This window comes from Oncorhynchus mykiss, chromosome Y, assembly GCF_013265735.2.
Source record: "Oncorhynchus mykiss isolate Arlee chromosome Y, USDA_OmykA_1.1, whole genome shotgun sequence".
Lineage (NCBI taxonomy): Eukaryota > Metazoa > Chordata > Actinopteri > Salmoniformes > Salmonidae > Oncorhynchus > Oncorhynchus mykiss.
Window position 1 is genome coordinate 39,719,245 of NC_048593.1, and position 16,285 is coordinate 39,735,529.

Sequence of the window (16,285 nt, forward strand, 5' to 3'; positions counted from 1 at the left end):
GGCTGTGTGCTTAGGGTCGTTGCCCCAATCTGGGGTCCTGGGTGCTCTGGAGCAGGTTTTCATCAAGGATCTCTCTGTACTTTGCTCCGTTCATCTTTCAGTCGATCCTGACTAGTCTCCCAGTCCCTTCCACTGAAAAACATCCCCACAGCATGATGCTGCCACCACCATGCTTCACCGTAGGCATGGTGCCAGGTTTCCTCCAGACAGGACGCTTGGTATTCAGGCCAAAGAGTTCAATATTAGTTTCATTAGACCAGAGAATCTTGTTTCTCATGGTCTGAGAGTCCTTCAAGTGCCTTTTGGCAAACTCCAAGCAGGCTGTTATGTTCCTTTTACTGAGGAGTGGCTTCTGTCTGGCCACTCTACCATAAAGGTCTGATTGGTAGAGTGCTGCAGAGATGGTTGTCCATCTGGGAGGTTCTCCCATCTCCACAGAGGAACTCTGGAGCTCTGTCAGAGTGACCATCAGGTTTTTGGTCACCTCCCTGACCAAGGCCCTTCTCCCCCGATTGCTGAGTTTGGCCGTGCGGCCAGCTCTAGGAAGAGTCTTGGTGGTTCCAAACATCTTCCATTTAAGAATAATGGAGACCAATGTGTTATTGGGGACCTTCAATGCTGCATAAATGTTTTGGTATCCTTCCCCAGATCTGTGCCTCAACACAAACCTGTCTCGGAGCTCTACGGTCAATTCCTTTTGACCTCCGTGCATGTCAGCACAAAAACCATGTCAACTGTGTGACCTTATATAGACATGAGGAGGTGCCTTTCCAAATCATGTCCAATCAATGTAATTTACCAAAAGGTGGACTCCAATCAAGTTGTAGAAACATCTCAAGGATGATCAATGTTATCAGGATGCACCTGAGATCAATTTCGAGTCTCATGGCAAAGAGTCTGAATACTTCTGTAAAGTATTTCTGTTTTTTTATTTTAATGCATTTCTCAAAACCTGTTTTGGCTTTGTCATTATGGGGTATTGTGATGTCATTATGGGGTATTGTGATGTCATTATGGGGTATTGTGATGTCATTATGGGGTATTGTGATGTCATTATGGGGTATTGTGATGTCATTATGGGGTATTGTGATGTCATTATGGGGTATTGTGTGTAGATTGAGGAAAACAATTGATTGAATCCATTTTAGAATAAGGCTGTAAGGTAACAACATGTGGGAAAAGTCAAGGGGTCTGAATACTTTCCAAAAGCACTGTGGACATTTATGCTCTTTTTTTAATCATCTGTTTATTATTTCAAATGAAGTGAGATATTAACATTAACTGTTGAAAGAATCACACATTTATCTGTATTTGTTGTCAATAACCTCTTAAATCCTGTTGCTTTCCTTCCCAGTTCTGAGTCTGCTGAGTCCACCCCAGTGAAGAAGAGAGGCCGGCCGGCCAAGGCAGCAGCACAGCCCGCCAAGAAACAACCAGCGTAAGTGTGTGTGTGTGCGTGTGTGTGGCAGGTGTGTGTGTGTGGCAGGTGTGTGTGTGTGGCAGGTGTGTGTGTGTGGCAGGTGTGTGTGTGTGGCAGGTGTGTGTGACAGGTGTGTGTGTGTGTGTGACAGGTGTGTGTGTGTGTGGCAGGTGTGTGTGTGTGTGTGTGTGACAGGTGTGTGTGTGGCAGGTGTGTGTGTGTGTGGCAGGTGTGTGTGTGTGTGTGTGTGTGTGTGGCAGGTGTGTGTGTGTGTGGCAGGTGTGATGTGGACCTTTCCCTTACAAGACGATTCGATATGTATCCAGTAATATGGGATATGATACAGAAACTATACATTATAGTTGGAAAGGATTCGATGCGTTTCGGTTCGATGCGATACATTAATACTTGTTGCGTTAACACATTCGTTTTCTAAATTAAAATCTGCTGCTGATGGAGCTCATGAGCTGGGGCCTCTCTGAGCTGGACCTCTCTGAGCTGGGCCTCTCTGAGCTGGGACCTCTCTGAGCTGGGGCCTCTCTGAGCTGGGACTCTCTGAGCTGGGGCCTCTCTGAGCTGGGGCCTCTCTGAGCTGGGCCTCTCTAAGCTGGGACCTCTCTGAGCTGGACCTCTCTGAGCTGGGCCTCTCTGAGCTGGGGCCTCTCTGAGCTGGGGCCTCTCTGAGCTGGGGCCTCTCTGAGCTGGGCCTCTCTGAGCTGGGCCTCTCTGAGCTGGGGCCTCTCTGAGCTGGGCCTCTCTGTGCTGGGCCTCTCTGAGCTGGGGCCTCTCTGAGCTGGGGCCTCTCTGAGCTGGGGCCTCTCTGAGCTGGGGCCTCTCTGAGCTGGGCCTCTCTGAGCTGGGGCCTCTCTGAGCTGGACCTCTCTGAGCTGGGGCCTCTCTGAGCTGGACCTCTCTGAGCTGGTGTGTACCTGATCTAGGGATGCAAAGGGTCGGAAACTTTCTGGTAATGTTCCATGGCAAGTAAAGCCCGGGAATTTGCTTCAATTCGTCAAAAAAGTTTAAAAAATGTTTTTTTTAAAGTTATCTTATAACAGTAAACCTTTTTTTGTAGGATACACATAAGGCATTTCTAGGTCTTGTGATATATTTTGGTTGAACTATCCCCAATTCAATGGAATTGCAACCCTCTGCATGAACAGTGCATTCTTCCATCACATGTACAGCTGATTCTCAAGATCTTGTACACTAATGAGATGCTATTGAGCCCACACTACGACACTGTCTGAGCCAAGGACTACATGCTTTCTGGTAAGTTTTAATACTGGGTGAGGTGAATATATTTTATATGACATTATTTTTTGTTAACTAGTAAATAGTAGCCTACAGCAAAGTGTGTTTAAATCATTTCTAATTTCTTAACAATTTCTGCTAGTTAGTTTTTGCTACCATGTGGGATTTAGCTGTCTTGACCCTGCTAACCGAGTGTTAATTCACCTGTTTCCATACATGTTTCATTAGAAAACATTGATCTTACGAAGGAGTTGTTTTAATCTAACTGCTTAAATATTTATCTGTACATGGAATTGTATTTGTTAGTTTTTTTTCACAATTTTTTCCCTAATCTTTACAGGAAAATGCCACGGGCACTATCTGATGTGGAGACATTTCACTGCAGCTAATGTAGAAGGAAAAGCTGTGTACATTTGCAAATACTGTGCCAAATCATATGTGAGGAATGCAACAAAGATGCAGAATCATCTGGCCAAGTGCATAAAGCTCCCTCAGCGCTCACAACGAGCAACCTCTGACAAAAGTCCCTCTACTTCTATTCGAGGTGAACATGATGAATCAGACACCTTATCGTTATCAACAGCTCATGGTCCTCCTGGAATCAGAAGTGTTTATGACTCAATGGAGAAATGTAGTCAAGAGAAATGCTGATGAATGTCTTGCTCGAACGGTGTAGGCAAACTGGTTCACCTCTGATGCTCACAGGCCATGTGTATTGGAAGAGATTTCATGAAGGTTCTTTGCCCAGCATGCACCATTCCAACCAGGTTTGCTTTATTACTCATTTGCTGGATGCAAAAGTTCAAAAAGGAATAATTAACTACATCATCTCAACCAGTATTCTACAAGAGCACAGACACAAGGGACAACAGACACACCGGTCTCTACATTGCAGATGAGCTGAAGGCTGTCATCAATGACCTTGGACCACAGAAGGTATTCGCACTGGTGACAGACAATGCTGCGAACACGAAGGCTGCTTGGTCTGAAGTGGAGGAGTCCTACCCTCACATCACACTCATTGGCTGTGCTGCTCATGCATTGAATCTGCTCCTCAAGGACATCATGGCACTGAAAACAATGGATACACTCTAGAAGAGAGCCAAGGAAAATGGTTAGGTATGTGAAGGGTCATCAAGTTATAGCAGCAAATCTACCTCACCAAGCGAAGGTAGAAGAATAAGAGCACCACATTGAAGCTGCCCAGCAACACCAGTTGGGGTGGTGTTGTCATCATGTTTGACAGTCTCCTGGAGGGGAATGAGTCTTTCCAAGAAATGGCCATATCACAGTCTGCCGATATAGACAAGCCCCATCAAGAGGATCCTCCTGGATGATGTATTTTTTGAGTGTTAATCAGCCGGAAACTCCTGAAACCTATAGCAGTAGCCATTGCACAGATTGAAGGAGACAATGCCATCCTGTCAGATGTTCAGACTCTGCTTGCAGATGTCAGAGAAGAAATCCGTACAGCCCTGCCCACTTCACTGTTGCTCCAAGCAGAGGAAACTGCAGTTCTGAAATACATCAAAAAGCATGAGGACTTCTGCCTGAAGCCCATACATGCCGCAGCATACATGTTGGACCCCAAGTACGCTGGCAAGAGCATCCTGTCTGGTGCAGAGATCAACAAGGCTTATGGTGTCATCACTACCGTGTCTCGCCACCTTGGCCTGGATGAGGGCAAGGTTCTTGGCAGTCTGGCGAAGTACGGGCTTTGGGATGGAGATGCAGTATGGCAGTCGTGCCAACATATCTCATCAGCCACCTGGTGGAAGGGACTTTGTGGATCTCAGGCTCTTTCCCCTGTTGCCTCCATCATCCTCCAAATCCCACCAACATCAGCCGCCTCAGAGCGCAACTGGTCCGTGTTTGGGAACACACACACCAATGCACGCAACAGGCTGACCAATACAAGGGTTGACAAATTGGTGGCCATCTGGGCAAATTTAAGGCTTTTTGAGCCTGACAACGAACCATCCTCAACAAGGTTGGAAAGTGACAGTGAAGGTGAGGCCTCAGAGTCTGATGTTCAAGTGGTGGAGGACATTGAGGAGGTCCAGGGAGAAGACATGGAAGCCTGAGAGGAAGACAACCAAAGCTTTAGTTTCTAGACAATCATTTTACAGATGTATGTTGAAAACATTTTTGGGAGATGCGATGGATCATTGGGGATCATTCAATATTCCCTTTCTTTTGTTGTTCAGTGAAATCATCCCATGTCAAGTCATTTAATTAAAGTTTAATTCGTAACTAAATTATATATTTTTTATTTCTATTGGAAGAATTTAATGATTTTCAATTGTCTTCTTATGAGGTAAAAGGTTTTATGTTTCTGTCTCCATATGATATGGTAAATATATCTAATTCAAAAAAACATCTACATTTACATTATATTAATATTAATTTGCATATATTCCCATTAATTCCCATATATTCCCATTAATTCCCATGGAACGTTTCCACCTCTGAATATTCCCCAAAATGTGCAACTCTAATCTGATCTGATCCATAATGGAAACTAGGCATCTACCAGTCCACTATCAGAATAGGGAGGGACAATGTACCTGATCTGATCCATAAGGGAAACTAGGCATCTACCAACCCACTGTCAGAATAGGGAGGGACAATGTACCTGATCTGATCCATAAGGGAAACTAGGCATCTACCAGTCCACTGTCAGAATAGGGAGGGACAATGTACCTGATCTGATCCATAAGGGAAACTAGGCATCTACCAGTCCACTATCAGAATAGGCAGGGACAATGTACCTGATCTGATCCATAAGGGAAACTAGGCATCTACCAGTCCACTGTCAGAATAGGCAGGGACAATGTATCCTTTGTCGCCCCCCCACCCCCCCCCCCCCACACTTTGGATCTGAAATCTCTATCGTCCACTAATTAACAGAGATTAAGTGTTTGAGCTAGTAATGTATTAATATTTATAAATTAACAATGACATAGCCAATATATATATATATATATCTATAGCAGGACTTTGGATCTCACCCCCATGACAAAATCAAATGGTTTTTGACCGCTTCAAAGTTTTTCAAGTGATCTTCTCTGCTGTGCTCCTCAAAAAAGTAATTTCTGTCCTCGCTATGAAATGATCAACTTTTACTCTCTATATCTAAAAAAAAAAAATGACCGTATACACTGATTGTTTAAAGCGCCAATATGTACCTTTTTTTGGGGTGACCTGACCAAATTCACATAGAAATGTGAGTTATAGATCTGTCATTCTCATTATAAACAAGTATCAGAAGCGGTAGATCTGTTCTATGTGCGCTATTTCTATGCTTCCCTTGCGTCTTTTACTTTCTGTTTTGGATCGGTTTGGGGTCCTTGTATCTTAAACATTTGAATCAGGGACCGATAAATGTTGGTGAAACTAATGTTTTTTTGCATTTGTTTGTGTGAGTGTGTGCAGCCTTTGTGTGTATGTCCTTGTGTGTTTTCTAAACCAGCCTCCTCCCCTGTCCTATAGGCGTGGCCGTGGTAAGGCAGCAGCACCGCCAGCAGCCAAAGAGGAGTCTGAGGAGGAGATGGAGACACCGGCTGAGGAAGAAGAGGAGGAGCAGGAGGAAGTGGAGAAGGAGGAAGAACAGACCACTCCTAAAGTAAAGGAAACTTCAACTCTGAACCCTAACCTTTCACCCCTAAACCTTTTATCCCTCAATAGGATATGCAGAAACTCAACGCTTTTGGTATCTTACCAGATGTATGTTCTGACCAGCTCTGTCTGTCAGGGTGGGGGTCAATGCCAGTTCAGGACGTACACTGAAATTCCCATTCTCTTCTTATCCTTCTCAATTAGCAGGAGGTGGAATTTGAATTTGGTTTACTTTCTAGATTTAACTGGGATTTAAATGCTATTGACCCTTGTTGTCTGGCTATTTGTTCTACGTTGAAGATATCCCCTCAGGCTGTTTGTCCGTAAAAACTCACGGACCCTAGAGAAGCTTAACCAAGTTTAATTCTCCCCAAAGGGTCGTGGACATTAATATGGAGTTGGTCCCCCCCCTTTGCTGCTATAACAGCCTCCACTCTTCTGGGAAGGCTTTCCACTAGATGTTGGAACATTGCTGCTATAACAGCCTCCACTCTTCTGGGAAGGCTTTCCTCTAGATGTTGGAACATTGCTGCTATAACAGCCTCCACTCTTCTGGGAAGGCTTTCCACTAGATGTTGGAACATTGCTGCTATAACAGTCTCCACTCTTCTGGGAAGGCTTTCCACTAGATGTTGTAACATTGCTGCTATAACAGCCTCCACTCTTCTGGGAAGGCTTTCCTCTAGATGTTGGAACATTGCTGCTATAACAGCCTCCACTCTTCTGGGAAGGCTTTTCACTAGATGTAGGAATATTGCTGCTATAACAGCCTCCACTCTTCTGGGAAGGCTTTCCACTAGATGTAGGAACATTGCTGCTATAACAGCCTCCACTCTTCTGGGAAGGTTTTCCACTAGATGTAGGAACATTGCTGTTATAACAGCCTCCACTCTTCTGGGAAGGCTTTCCACTAGATGTTTGAACATTGCTGTTATAACAGCCTCTACTCTTCTGGGAAGGCTTTCCACTAGATGTAGGAACATTGCTGCTATAACAGCCTCCTCTCTTCTGGGAAGGCTTTCCACTAGATGATGGAACATTGCTGCGGGGACTTGCTTCCATTCAGCCACAAGAGCATTAGTGAGAACAGGCACTGATGTTGGGTGATAAGGCCTGGCTCGCAGACGGTGTTCCAATTCATCCCAAAGGTGTTGGTTGGGTTGAGGTCAGGGCTCTGTGCAGTCCAGTCAAGTTCTTCCACACCGATCTCGACAAACCACTTCTGTATGGACCTCGCTTTGTGCACGGGGGCATTGTCATGCTGAAACAGCAAAGGGCCTTCCCCAAACTGTTGCCACAAAGTTGGAAGCACAGAATCATCATGTCATTGCCGTCACATTAAGATTTCCCTTCACTGGAACTAAGGGGCCCGAACCATGAAAAACATCCCAGACCACTATTCCTCCTCCACCAAACTTTACAGTTAGCACTATGAATTGGGGAAGGTAGCGTTCTCCTGGCATTCGCCAAAACCCAGATTCGCCTGTCAGATGGTGAAGTGCGATTCATCATTCCAGAGAACACGTTTCCACTGCTCCAGAGTCCAATGGCGGTGAGCTTTACACCACTCCAGCCATTTATTTTTTATGAATGGCATTTTTTTTCTCTCGTGACAAATTGCCAGTTGGCCACCCTTACAAACAAACAAACAAACATTACAATACTTCAGTGTGATAATTATTTTTCCGGTGTTTTCTTCAATCCGCATAAACAGTTTTAATTCAATTTAAATAAAATCTATACATAATAGTGAATAAGGTTATCCAAACAATAATTTATGCATTTGCAAACATTTCTAAAAACTTGTTTTTTTTTTGCTTCGTCATTATGGGGTTTTATTTAATCCATTTTAGAATGAAACAAAACTAAATGTGGAGAAGGCGGAAGGGGTCTGAATACTTTTCAAATGAACCGTGTACAGATAGTAAATAGAGACGGTAAATACAGATAGTAAATGCAGAAAAATTATACGGAAGGTAGCCCTTTTTATTCAAGGCTCTTGTCTAAATATTCCACAAACGCAAATACACAACGAGCAAAAAAACATTTGTTTTCTCCTCATCACTCAGCTACATAATACCAGGGTATATCTGGTGGTCTGTCTCCATAATACCAGGGTATATCTGGTGGTCTGTCTCCATAATACCAGGGTATATCTGGTGGTCTGTCTCCTCATGTCTCCATAATACCAGGGTATATCTGGTGGTCTGTCTCCTCATGACTACATAATACCAGGGTATATCTGCTGGTCTGTCTCCATAATACCAGGGTATATCTGGTGGTCTGTCTCCATAATACCAGGGTATATCTGGTGGTCTGTCTCCTCATGACTACATAATACCAGGGTATATCTGCTGGTCTGTCTCCATAATACCAGGGTATATCTGGTGGTCTGTCTCCATAATACCAGGGTATATCTGGTGGTCTGTCTCCATAATACCAGGGTATATCTGGTGGTCTGTCTCCTCATGTCTCCATAATACCAGGGTATATCTGGTGGTCTATCTCCTCATGACTACATAATACCAGGGTATATCTGGTGGTCTGTCTCCTCATGACTACATAATACCAGGGTATATCTGGTGGTCTGTCTCCTCATGTCTCCATAATACCAGGGTATATCTGGTGGTCTGTCTCCTCATGACTACATAATACCAGGGTATATCTGGTGGTCTGTCTCCTCATGTCTCCATAATACCAGGGTATATCTGGTGGTCTGTCTCCTCATGTCTCCATAATACCAGGGTATATCTGGTGGTCTATCTCCTCATGACTACATAATACCAGGGTATATCTGGTGGTCTGTCTCCTCATGACTACATAATACCAGGGTATATCTGGTGGTCTGTCTCCTCATGTCTCCATAATACCAGGGTATATCTGGTGGTCTGTCTCCTCATGACTACATAATACCAGGGTATATCTGGTGGTCTCTCTCCTTATGACTACATAATACCAGGGTATATCTGCTGGTCTGTCTCCATAATACCAGGGTATATATGGTGGTGTGTCTCCTCATGACTACATAATACCAGGGTATATCTGCTGGTCTGTCTCCATAATACCAGGGTATATCTGGTGGTCTGTCTCCATAATAACAGGGTATATCTGCTGGTCTGTCTCCATAATACCAGGGTATATCTGGTGGTCTGTCTCCTCATGTCTCCATAATACCAGGGTATATCTGGTGGTCTGTCTCCTCATGACTACATAATACCAGGGTATATCTGGTGGTCTCTCTCCTTATGACTACATAATACCAGGGTATATCTGGTGGTCTGTCTCCATAATACCAGGGTATATCTGGTGGTCTGTCTCCTCATGACTACATAATACCAGGGTATATCTGGTGGTCTGGCTCCTCATGACTACATAATACCAGGGTATATCTGGTGGTCTGTCTCCTCATGACTACATAATACCAGGGTATATCTGCTGGTCTGTCTCCATAATACCAGGGTATATCTGGTGGTCTGTCTCCATAATACCAGGGTATATCTGGGGGTCTTTCTGGAATAAGGACAAGTGTATGTCGTGGTCAAAAGGGCAACAGAGGATAAAATATTTTGTTCTCTATTTCTTCGAGGTCACAATAGTTAGTCCTTCCTCTTCCATTTCACCACAAATACCCACCTGTTTTGATACTCAGGGACAATAGCGATCTCTTGCTTTTAGGTAGGTTGTACATAATATATCTCTCACACATTAATTCACCCTTAAACAAAATATTCTCAATTTGGGACTATGATTCATCTCCTCCATCCATTTCTTTTTCATATTTCATCAACAGTTTAAAAAAAATAATAAACCTGTCTCCTTTAACTTGGCATCTTAAGCTGGTGTTCGGCTGCTCGCCCATGGAAACCCATTTCATGAAGCTCCCGACGAACAGTTATTGTGCTGACGTTGCTTCCAGAGCTAGTTTTGAACTCGGTAGTGAGCGTTGCAACCGAGGACAGATGATTTTTACAGGCTTCAGCACTCTGCGGTCCCGTTCTGTGAGCTTGTGTGACCTACCACTTCGCAGCTGAGCCGTTGTTGCTCCTAGACATTTCCACTTCACAGTAACAGCACTTACAGTTGACCGGGGCAGTTCTAGCAGGGCAGATATTTGATGAACTGACTTGTTGGAAAGGTGGCATCCTATGACGGTGCCACGTTGAAAGTCACTGAGCTCTTCAGTAAGGTCATTCTACTGCCAGTGTTTGTGTATGGAGATTGCATGGCTGTGTGCTCGATTGTATACACCTGTCAGCAACGGGCTGAAATAGCCGAATCCACTAATTTGAAGGGGTGTCCACATACTTCTGTGTGTGTATATATAGTGTATGTTGAGTATTAGTTGGTTAAACATCAGACTGACTGTTGATTGGTTAAACATCAGACTGACTGTTGATTGGTTAAACATCAGACTGACTGTTGATTGGTTAAACATCAGACTGACTGTTGATTGGTTAAACATCAGACTGACTGTTGATTGGTTAAACATCAGACTGACTGTTAATTGGTTAAACATCAGACTGACTGTTGATTGGTTAAACATCAGACTGACTGTTGATTGGTTAAACATCAGACTGACTGTTGATTGGTTAAACATCAGACTGACTGTTGATTGGTTAAACATCAGACTGACTGTTGATTGGTTAAACATCAGACTGACTGTTGATTGGTTAAACATCAGACTGACTGTTGATTGGTTCCACAGGGTCGACGGAAGACCGGAGGAAGAAAAAGATGAACAGAGGACAAGAAACAAGGGAAGGCGAGAGAGAGAGAGGTGGAGTGGATCCTTGGACACTTGTCTTGCCTTCTCTAAAGGAGAGAGGGAGCGAAGGATAGATGGAGAGAGTGGAAGATGGGAGGGATGGAGATTAGACTTTTCTGAACTTTTCATACGCTGACGCTCCTACCTTTACACACACGCGCGCGCACACACACACACACACACACACACACTCTTATAACATCAGTATCAATAACCGTAAGTTGTTTTTGTGATGCATTGTGATATTGTTCACCACATCTGTTCGAGAGAGAGAGAGAGAGATCTCAAATGATGAAGATCCCATGAGTTGTAAATAGTATCTTTCATGTCTGTGTTATGGTTGTTTTGTTGATTGACTGACTGGGTGCTGTTGTATAGCTTTTAGTTCCTGTCTGTTCCAAATGGTACTGTATTCCCTATATATAGTGCTCTACTTTGGTCTCTGGTCAACAATAGTGCACAGTATAGGGAATAGGGTGTTATTTTGGCCCCGGATCTGAAAGTGCGCTACTTGTTTTACCCTCAAAATGAAATCAGTTTTTAAACAAGGCCTTTCAGCAATACTGTCTTTTTGTCATGTTCCCCTCTGTGTCCTCTTCGCCTGAACCCTGACTTCGCCTGAACCCTGACTTCACCTGACCCCTGACTTCACCTGACCCCTGACTTCACCTGACCCCTGACTTCACCTGAACCCTGACTTCACCTGAACCCTGACTTCACCTGACCCCTGACTTCACCCGACCCCTGACTTCACCCGACCCCTGACTTCAACTAAACCCTGACTTCACCTGGAAATCCTGACTTCGCCTGGAAATCCTGACTTCGCCTGAACCCTGACTTCGCCTGAACCCTGACTTCGCCTGAACATCCTGACTTCGCCTGAACCCTGACTTCGCCTGAACATCCTGACTTTGCCTGAACATCCTGACTTTGCCTGAACATCCTGACTTTGCCTGAACATCCTGACTTTGCCTGAACATCCTGACTTTGCCTGAACATCCTGACTTTGCCTGAACATCCTGACTTTGCCTGAACATCCTGACTTTGCCTGAACATCCTGACTTTGCCTGAACATCCTGACTTTGCCTGAACATCCTGACTTCGCCTGAACATCCTGACTTCGCCTGAACCCTGACTTCGCCTGAACATCCTGACTTTGCCTGAACATCCTGACTTTGCCTGAACATCCTGACTTTGCCTGAACATCCTGACTTTGCCTGAACATCCTGACTTTGCCTGAACATCCTGACTTTGCCTGAACATCCTGACTTTGCCTGAACATCCTGACTTTGCCTGAACATCCTGACTTTGCCTGAACATCCTGACTTTGCCTGAACATCCTGACTTTGCCTGAACATCCCGACTTTGCCTGAACATCCCGACTTTGCCTGAACATCCCGACTTTGCCTGAACATCCCGACTTTGCCTGAACATCCCGACTTTGCCTGAACATCCCGACTTTGCCTGAAAATCCCGACTTTGCCTGAAAATCCCGACTTTGCCTGAAAATCCCGACTTTGCCTGAAAATCCCGACTTCACCTGAAAATCCCGACTTCACCTGAAAATCCCGACTTCACCTGAAAATCCCGATTTCCCATACATTCACTATTTTACTCTTTTGTGAAGTCAATCATGTCATTTTTCCTTTGTAGTTTTTTAACAACAAAAAAAGTCAATTGGTTTGTTTACAGCATTGTATATTCACGCCTTGTTGAGTTGTCGTTTTTGTTTTTTTAAACCCTCTGGGAGAAAATTTCAGAAAACTGTGTCGGAATGTTGAATGTTTATTATAAATCAATAAAGTTTTAGTGTTCGTTCCATTTGACACCTGGCTGGCACCTCCTGCTGTGATCAGATGTGGTTTTAGTCTGGATAACGCTGCGTTAGAGACTTGGTCTAGGTCCCAAATGGCATCCTGTATAGTCCACTACTTCTGACCAGAGGCTATAGGGCAGTGAGCAAACCACCCTGCATCCCACTGCTGGCTTGTCCCAAATGGCACCCCGTATAGTCCACTACTTCTGACCAGAGGCTATAGGGCAGTGAGCAAACCACCCTGCATCCCACTGCTGGCTTGCTTCTGGATGAGAGACCAAATGCTGCTGGAAGTTGTGTTGCAGGGCCAGTAGGAGGCACTCTTTCCTCTGGTCTAAAAAATATATATGCCAATACCTCAGGGCAGTGATTGGGGACATTGCCCTGTGATGGGACGTTTAAACAGGTGTCCTGACTGTGGTCACTAAAGATCCCATGACATTTATCGTAAGAGTAAGGGTGTTAACCCCCGGTGTTCTGGTTAAATTCCCAATCTGGCCCTCATACCATCATTGCCACCTAATCATCCCCCTCAGTTTCCAATTGGCTCATTCATCCCTGTAACTATTCCCCAGGTTGTTGCTGTAAACGAGAACGTGGTCTCAGTCAACTCAAAAGGTCCCTGGTCAAATGTTGTGCACTAGATAAGGAAACCTGTGCCATTGGAGATGCAGATCGCGTCACATCCACCCAGTCAGCTCCTGTTTGTCTCTGTCGTATCGATAAAGTTGTCCATACAACCAGACTTTCTGTGGTTTCTTTATGTCATGTATACACTCACATTGTGTTGTGTTCGTCACTCCACCTACACACTGCTACTTCCTCAATCCTCTGGAGACAGTTTACAAAGTAAAGCAGTATGTAGCGTGCAGGCTTAACATGTGGGATCAGTTGCTATGGGAACTGGCCTCCTAGTTTACAAGTACAATTTAAGTGTTTTTATTGTCATATGTTTTGTCTCATCCACCGCCATGAAAAACAGACGGACACCATCGAACACATTCCCAAAAGAGAGGAGGTTCACAGAGTGTAGGGGAGGGTGATTATGGGTGATTATGCTGTGTGCCTGGCGGGTGTGGGCCTCAAGACCACCCAGGTTTCCTGAACAGCAACCCCACTCTTCTGCAGCTTCAGGTGAGGGAAACTCCCGATTGGAAGAGAGGGCAGGTCGTCCCCTCTGGGTGGTTTCCCATCCACACTTCTCGTTAATGGAGTCTGATGTCCACAGCGAACTGCAGCACAGTTCCCCTGGTGAATTGATTTGATATGAGTCCAAATGAAAGCATCAACTGGGGTCAATTCAGGAAGCACACAAATTCAGGAATTCAAAATACTCAAATGTTTTTTAAATTGGGAAAATGTTGAATTTGAATTGAAGTTTGGTTTACTTTATAAATTGCAGTGTAATTGACCCCAACCCTGGAAGTCTTCTTCATCTCAGGTTCTCCGTGCCCTCTAGATCTCCTTTCTCCTACCTCTTCTTCATCTCAGGTTCTCCGTGCCCTCTAGATCTCCTTTCTCCTACCTCTTCTTCATCTCAGGTTCTCCGTGCCCTCTAGATCTCCTTTCTCCTACCTCTTCTTCATCTCAGGTTCTCCGTGCCCTCTAGACCTCCTTTCTCCTACCTCTTCTTAATCTCAGGTTCTCCGTGCCCCCTAGATCTCCTTTCTCCTACCTCTTCTTCATCTCAGGTTCTCCGTGCCCTCTAGATCTCCTTTCTCCTACCTCTTCTTCATCTCAGGTTCTCCATGCCCCTCTAGACCTCCTTTCTCCTACCTCTTCTTCATCTTCTCCTCCCTCTGCCTCAGTTGCTCACGGAACTCTTCAACCCTGGAATGAGAGTATACTTAAAAAGGAATTGTAAAACATATGGTTAAGTCAGTGGTCTAAATGAAGGGTTAAGGTTTAGAAGCTAGGGTACGGCGATGGTCAAGGTTAGGTATAGTTTCAGGGAGGTTAGGGAAAGGCTTAAACAGTGTAAAACACAAAGAAATGTATTGTTTTATTTTGTTTGTTCTCCACCACTTGTCTTTTCTTACTAGCACTGATTTAACTGAGGAACACACTGAAATGTGCTGGTCTTACACGTGTGTTTGGTCTATATCTCAGCTAGCCTCATACAGTGTGGGGAAAAAAGTATTTGATCCCCTGCTGATTTTGTACGTTTGCCCACTGACAAAGAAATGATCAGTCTGTCATTTTAATGGTAGGTTTATTTGAACAGTGAGAGATAGAATATCAACAAAAAAAATCGAGAAAAACACATGTCAAAAATGTTATAAATTGATTTGTATTTTAATGAGTGAAATAAGTATTTGACCCCTCTGCAAAACATGACTTAGTACTTGGTGGCAAAACCCTTGTCTCACCTCGTGGAGTTGCAATGATCATGAGAACGGTGAGGAATCAGCCCAGAACTACACGGGAGGATCTTGTCAATGATCTCAAGGCAGCTGGGACCATATTCACCAAGAAAACAATTGGTAACACTACGCCGTGAAGGACTGAAATCCTGCAGCGCCCGCAAGGTCCCACTGCTCAAGAAAGCACATATACATGCCCGTCTGAAGTTTGCCAATGAACCTGAATGAATCAGAGGACAACTGGGTGAAAGTGTTGTGGTCAGATGAGGCCGTGTTTGGAGGAGGAGGAATGCTGCCTATGACCCCAAGAAACCATCCCCACCGTCAAACATGGAGGTGGAAACATTATGCTTTGGGGGTGTTTTTCTGCTAAGGGGACAGGACAACTTCACCGCATCAAAGGGACGATGGACAGGGCCATGTACCGTCAACTCTTGGGTGAGAACCTCCTTCCCTCAGCCAGGGCATTGAAAATGGGTCGTGGATGGATATTCCAGCATGACAATGACCCAAAACACAAGCTCAAGAAGAAGCACATTAAGGTCCTGGAGTGGCCTAGCCAGTCTCCAGACCGTAATCCCATAGAAAATCTGTGGAGGGAGCTGAAGGTTCGAGTTGCCAAATGTCAGCCTCGAAACCTTAATGACTTGGAGAAGATCTGCAAAGAGGAGTGGGACAAAATCCCTCCTGAGATGTGTGCAAACCTGGTGGCCAACTACAAGAAACGTCTGACCTCTGATTGCCAACAAGGGTTTTGCCACCAAGTACTAAGTCATGTTTTGCAGAGGGATCAAATACTTTTTTCTTCTTATTACTTATTTATTTTTATATTATTTTATTACTTATATGTATTAAAATACAAATCAATTTATAACATTTTTGACATGTGTTTTTCTGGATTTTTGTTGTTGTTATTCTGTCTCTCACTGTTCAAATAAACCTACCATTACAATTATAGACTGATCATTTCTTTATCAGTGGGCAAATGTACAAAATCAGCAGGGGATCAAATACTTTTTTCCCCACACTGTATGTACCAGGAACTGATCTCA

At 44.4% G+C, this 16,285-nt stretch overlaps 1 protein-coding gene across 3 annotated transcripts in view; it reads left to right on the forward strand.

Annotated features, from left to right (window-relative positions):
* The window catches only part of pds5b (PDS5 cohesin associated factor B), a 99,585-nt gene extending 87,981 nt beyond the window's left edge, over positions 1-11,604 (forward strand). For all 3 annotated transcript variants that reach the window (XM_036968175.1, XM_036968176.1, XM_036968177.1), the window contains 3 exons: positions 1,355-1,438; positions 6,164-6,296; positions 10,995-11,604. In XM_036968175.1, the coding sequence (XP_036824070.1) occupies positions 1,355-1,438; positions 6,164-6,296; positions 10,995-11,027 (250 nt within the window). In that variant the 3' untranslated portion in view covers positions 11,028-11,604. The remainder of the gene's footprint in view (positions 1-1,354; positions 1,439-6,163; positions 6,297-10,994) is intronic.
* The last annotated feature ends 4,681 nt before the right edge of the window (positions 11,605-16,285 follow it).